This window comes from Impatiens glandulifera, chromosome 8 (assembly GCF_907164915.1).
Source record: "Impatiens glandulifera chromosome 8, dImpGla2.1, whole genome shotgun sequence".
Classification (NCBI taxonomy): domain Eukaryota; kingdom Viridiplantae; phylum Streptophyta; class Magnoliopsida; order Ericales; family Balsaminaceae; genus Impatiens; species Impatiens glandulifera.
In genome coordinates this window covers 47,109,065-47,115,064 of record NC_061869.1, presented here as the reverse complement: position 1 = coordinate 47,115,064, position 6,000 = coordinate 47,109,065, and the positions used below count along the sequence as shown (strand labels likewise).

The 6,000-nt window shown below is 32.0% G+C and overlaps 1 protein-coding gene across 1 annotated transcript; it reads right to left on the bottom strand.

Annotated features, from left to right (window-relative positions):
• Nucleotides 1-274: 274 nt before the first annotated feature.
• On the bottom strand, nucleotides 275-4,906 carry LOC124911235 (polyadenylate-binding protein 2-like). The gene is made up of 9 exons (XM_047451691.1): nucleotides 4,367-4,906; nucleotides 3,721-3,839; nucleotides 2,934-3,584; nucleotides 2,770-2,847; nucleotides 2,061-2,150; nucleotides 1,506-1,628; nucleotides 1,047-1,187; nucleotides 816-980; nucleotides 275-722 (listed from the first exon to the last, which is right to left on the bottom strand). Exons 1-9 carry the CDS (start codon nucleotides 4,605-4,607, stop codon nucleotides 462-464), a joined length of 1,869 nt encoding a protein of 622 aa, XP_047307647.1. The 5' UTR covers nucleotides 4,608-4,906; the 3' UTR covers nucleotides 275-461.
• Between the last annotated feature and the right edge of the window lie 1,094 nt (nucleotides 4,907-6,000).

The following is a 6,000-nucleotide window of genomic DNA, read 5'->3' as shown; positions in this document are numbered from 1 at the left end:
TTTGAACTAAAATATTAAATAATTTTATTAATTTTTTACATAATAAATAGATTCTAAAAAGAAAATTTACAATTTGATATGTTGATTTCTAAAAAGAAACAAACTATCTTTCAAAACTTAGAATGATTTAAACTAAAAATATAAAACTACTATTCTAAACATATGAAATATAAATATACTTTCTAGATAAGATCAACCTGAATCAGAATTTGAACATAACAAAACTAATAAAAACCCATCACTGACAATATTAAAATAAAAAATAGTTTCAAAATATGCAAAAGATAAAATAGTTCCAAAGTTTAGAAACACAATCAAAACCAGTTTTAGATCATGACAAAAACAAAACAAAAATCAGTCAGTTTAATGCAAATAAAAGAAAAAGTCTTTCAAAACAGCAAAATAAGAAGTTTGAGATGGGTCCCAAACAAACTCTTGTCTAAAAGAAACATAATTCATTTTCAATCCAAAGACAAAGCTGCAAGCTGATGAGTTGGGGATGATGATCCAGCAACAGTAGAAGTAGCTGCAGCAGTTGCCTGTTGCTGCTGAACATTCCTCAGAACTTCCATAGCCTCCGCTACCTTAGCATGGAGAGCCTCTGGAGCTTCGAGCAAGTGTAGAACTTCAGTCTGATCCATCTCCAAAAGCATCCCTGTTACCTTCGCTGCATTCTCCCGTTCAACATTCTCCACAAGAGGGTACAGGCTCTCTCCTAGCATCTGCCATGCCAAATGATAAAAAAACTAAGCTTTTCATTCTCTTAAAATAATAAACACTTATGAGATGAGAAGTAAAGGTAAAGAATTTCTAACCGTTCTTTGGTCAAAAGGGGGAGCATTGGCGAGAGCAGAAGCCAAAGCCTGAATTGGGATAGGCTGCTGCTGCTGATGAGATATACCAACATTATCACGCATAGGCACCATTCCACCTCGGCCAGGTGGGTACCTATAGCCACTCATTCCTCCTCTTGGCATCATCTGTTATATATATTCCATCAGTCCAGAAATACAAAATTATAATTATCTGAAATAATTCACACTAACTTGCTGCTGCATCATAGGAAGAGGCTGTTGGACAGGTCGAGGTCTAGCACCTCCTGGACGCGGCTGAACCATCGGCATGAAGAAATTTGGGGAGCCAGGCCTCATACCTGGAACTAACTGCTGCTGATACCCAAATCCAGCCTGCCCCAAAATAAAACAAAACAAATTAATCTTTAAGTCTGTAAATATTAAATTAAGGAGAAAATGTGTTATATAGAATACTCTTACTGTTTAAATGCTATGCAAAATAAAAATAAGGGTATTTTAATAGCTTATATAAAATAATTTGATGAAGGATTTGATCATCCAAGATTAAACTTACTTTTTTTTATGAAAAAATGAGTTATTTTTAGTTATTTTGATCCATTCACATGGAAAAAAAAGTGTAAATTAAATTTAAAGCTGAACATGCTTAAATAGTAAACAGTTGAATAGAAAAGAATAATGATGATTACGTACTTGGGGAGGCATCACAGGGGGTTGTCCATAAAATATCTGTTGTCCAAGACCTGGACCACCTGGAGGATAAATAGGCATTCTAGGAGAAATGGAAGCTATTGGACGCATTTGTGAAAACTGCACCTGAAATCAAATAACAAGATCATCTTTTAACAAACATAATACATCTTGTTTGATCTGGGGTTATTTTCAAATAACTATGTTCGGCATAGGTGATGGAAAATCAGATTATTCAGATAGAAAGACATTAAAAGTATTAATATATAATGAATAAACAAATAATTGTTATCTTAAACTTGAGATATTTTGGAATTCTTATCATTGACTTGAATGGAAAGAGATTAGAAGTATATTTGAAAATAACCACAAATTGTGGATGGGGCCATCAGAAGAAATATAATTAAAATTTCATGTAAAGCCCATTATCATTTTCTTTAGTAAAACTATTTATATTGGCAATTGAGATAAAATTTTAATTCAAACGAAGCATGTGAGAAGTTCATATATTGAGGTTCCATGGTGATTCTCATTTCTCAATGAGTTTAGCAAATTTACCTGCAATCTAGCTCTCCTGTCTTCTTTCTTTTGTGCATGAGCAACATACAAGGGTTTGCCATGGCTCATCTTGCCATTCATCTCCAGGAGCTACAAAGAAATAAATAAGATCTTTCACTTTTATTTTATAAAGGTAGAATTCATAGAAAAATATACAAAAACCTTTTTTACTCATGTTAAAGAAGATCATATTATTTGGATAAATATATAATTAATATAAAAAATAGGGTATTTTTGTTAATTATTTACATATGATGTAATTGATGAATAGATTAATGTTTGGATAGTGGGTTATTTAAAGTTAATCTCAAAAACAACATCAAACAAGGTTTATAAAATTCACATTTCTTTATAAAAGTATAATTCATAAGGGAAAAATTGAAGGCCTGGTTTGATAAACGATGGTCCATAATCCAATCATTAATCATTCACCTCAAATCAACAACTAAAATAATAAAACACCATTACTTTATGTTTTATAACATTACTTCATCAAATCAACAACTAATATAACTGTTCCTTTAGTTTTTATAACATTTTAAAATATCAAAACAATGAATATTTTCGTCAATCCTTTAACCTAAATAATCCAAAATAATTCCCATTTTTCATCAAACAAGGTCTTTTTCAAAATAACAGAATATTTAACAAAAATAAAACCCTACATCAAACAAGCTCTAAGTGAACAAAATATGGTGCATCAACTTACTGCTTTATTTGCCTCTTCAGGAGTAGAAAATGCTACAAATCCCGATCCTTTGCTTATCCCACTAGGGTCTAGCATAACCTACACTCAAGCCAGGGTTAACATGTATCAACTTTTGGCAAATGGATTAAATTCATATAAACAAGAAACATTGAATGGATACAAACCTTGCTTGATGTAATAGTGCCATACTGATCAAACAAATCCTTAAGATTTTCATCATTAATGCTTTCATCAAGGTTCTTTACATAAAGATTTAGCCCTTTAGAATTATCAGTCACCTCTTTAACACTTTGCTCAATTTTATTTTTCAATTCTTGCTCCCTTTCGGATTTCTTCTGAGCTTTTCCAACATACCACTCCTTGTTGTCAAACTTCTTACCATTCAGAGACTCCACCGATTTCGCAGCAGCATCCGCGTTCTCAAAGTTGACAAAACCAAAGCACTTGGAGCCTCCATCAGTATCCCTCATGACTACAACACTCGTAACTGGTCCAAATTCACTGAATATCTTCTTTAGATCTTCTTCAGAGGTTGACTCAGATAGATTTTTCACAAAGACATTAGTGAACTTGTAAACAGCCATGTCACGTTCTTGCTTGCGAAGGAATGGCCCAACAAAAACTGGCTTATCATTCACTAGCATACCATTCAGTTTTGCTATAGCTTTTTGGGAAGCTTCGTCACCATCAAATTGTACAAAACCATAACCCTTTGACAGCCCGGAGGAATCTGTAGCTACTTTGCATGAGAGGATGGTCCCGAATGATGAAAAGATGTCATGTAATTGCTTGTGATCAATTGACTTGTCCAAGTTCTGCAAAAGGATAAAAGCACACATTTTAATTCCATTGTAATTAAAGTTTCAAAACTCTATTTTACATGCTCAAACAACAAATATACTAAGAATTGGACGACCAATTCCAACAAACAAATCAATGCATAATGCATACCTTAATGAAAATATTTCCAGAGCCGCTTCTGCGGACAGTAGGGTCACGACGGGAGTACATTATCCTGATAAGCTTTCCATTGAGAGGTGTGAAGTTCAACTGATCCAATGCCTTGGCAGCTGTGAACAACGAGATTATAATATAAAAGGACCAAAGAATTAGTAAATCTCACTAGTTACAGAAACTCCAGTACCCCACTATTTAGGTATGTAATATGAATTTCATCATTAACTCCAGAAAGGAGTTTTCGATATACACTAGTTCACGAAATTTCATGACAGATAGGGTTAAGCTTAAGTTTACAAGATTCACAAGTTCTGTTTATAAGCTAAACTACACCAAACAAGCTCCAACTCCAACTCAAACTAGGGTTTTTGATTGGGACTAAATGGGTTATCAACCATAACCCATTTGTTTTCAAACAATGTTTTAAGCATAAGTGAAGCTGGGTGTGAATTGTGAATCAAATACAAACTAATTACAACATTTACTATAAAAACATGTCATTGACCATAATTAAAGGCACACATTAGATATTTGGTGTCTAATCTTCCAAATTGTATCCACAGTAAACATCTTAACAATTATAAACCTAGCTATCTATCTAGCTAACAGTTGATGATAGTAACAATATGAAAAGATTTACCATCAATCGGATTGCCGAAGTTGACATAACCATAACCAAGCGAGCGGTGAGTGGCGATATCCCTACAAACGCGAACGGAGATGACCTGACCAACCTGGTTGAATGTGTCGTAGAGCTGCGAATCAGTGACATTCTGATCAAGGTCGCAGACATAAAGCGAAGTGGTAACAAACTGGTTAGCATCAGCAGCAGAAGCAGCAGCAGCGTTTGTAGCCTGAGATTGAACCTGAACCTGAGCCATTTGGATCTACAGAAACCTAGAGGATATTTTGTTTTTGAAAGATTTTTCAAATTTTTTTGGGTTTTTGCCTCTCTCCTACCTCTCCTCTGATTATTGTATACCTAAAAACAAGACAGACGGACGAATCAAGAGGAAAATAGATGAATGCTTAAAGAATGAAGCTTTTTTTTCTTTTTGATATGGATAAAGAGGAGAGGTAGACCGGCCGAGATACGATCACCACCGGAGACGGCGGCAACGAACTCGAAAGAGAGGAGATGAAAATAGAGTCAGATTTGACTACACACTTCCAAGAAGATGATGATGTTCAATAGCTTCAAATTTATATATATGCATATGCGGCTGCATATTCACTTGTTTACTTTCCCCCAAAACCCTAACTGCTTCTAATCTTATTGTGAACTAATCTGGGCCGTTGGATCTTATAACACCTCTTTATCTTATTTTCTAACTAAATATGTAGTATAATTATTAACTAAGGCCCATTTAAAAATAAAAATAATTAAAGGTCCGATAAGTGTATCTAACTTGATAAAACAAAACTAAAAAATATGAGTCTATCTTATCTTATTCAAAAATTTATATAAAATTATATTTTATTTTTTCTTTAATTCAAGATCTTTACTTTTTTTTAAATAAGATTATTTTTAATTAAATTATTTTAATAGATTAAAAATAAAAAAATATATATATAGTACTAAATCAAATATTCTTAATTATATATATATATATATATATTTTAATTTTTAATTCACATTTCAACTTTAAATTTAAATATTTTTAATTTATTTTCATTAGAGTGGAGAGTTAACATTATTCGGGTTGAGTTTTTTTAATAACCCAAATAAATTTAACATTGTTCGATCTCACCCTCATTCATTACATCGCTAAATTCATTAATCAAAATATTAAAATATTCTTTATATATGTATGTCAGTACGTGAATATATATGAATTCAGATGTGAATTTAAATTTGGTTTATTTTCTTCCCTTAAATAATAGATAAAACTCTTTCTTATTTGATATTGACAAATTTCAAGTGTAATATATTTAAGAGAATCTAACTTCTAACTAGAGTTTAATGACGATAAAGTTGTAATTCTATTTTGTTTCAAAGTTTTGTAAAACAAAATATCTAAATTTTGATTGAAAGTCTTTTTAAAATTAAGAATCTATAACAAGGTAAAAATTCTAATTTGAAGAATTTTGTCTGATCGCATTACAACTAACTAACCATAAATTTTATGGTTGATCAAATTTGTTATCCTTAATATTTGTAATGAATCACCCTCTCACACATTTATTCATGGCTTATTTGCACAAACTTTCTCATTTGGATAGTCATAATTCCTCATTCTCAAATGACTTAGGACTTTGGACTTCATTAATTGG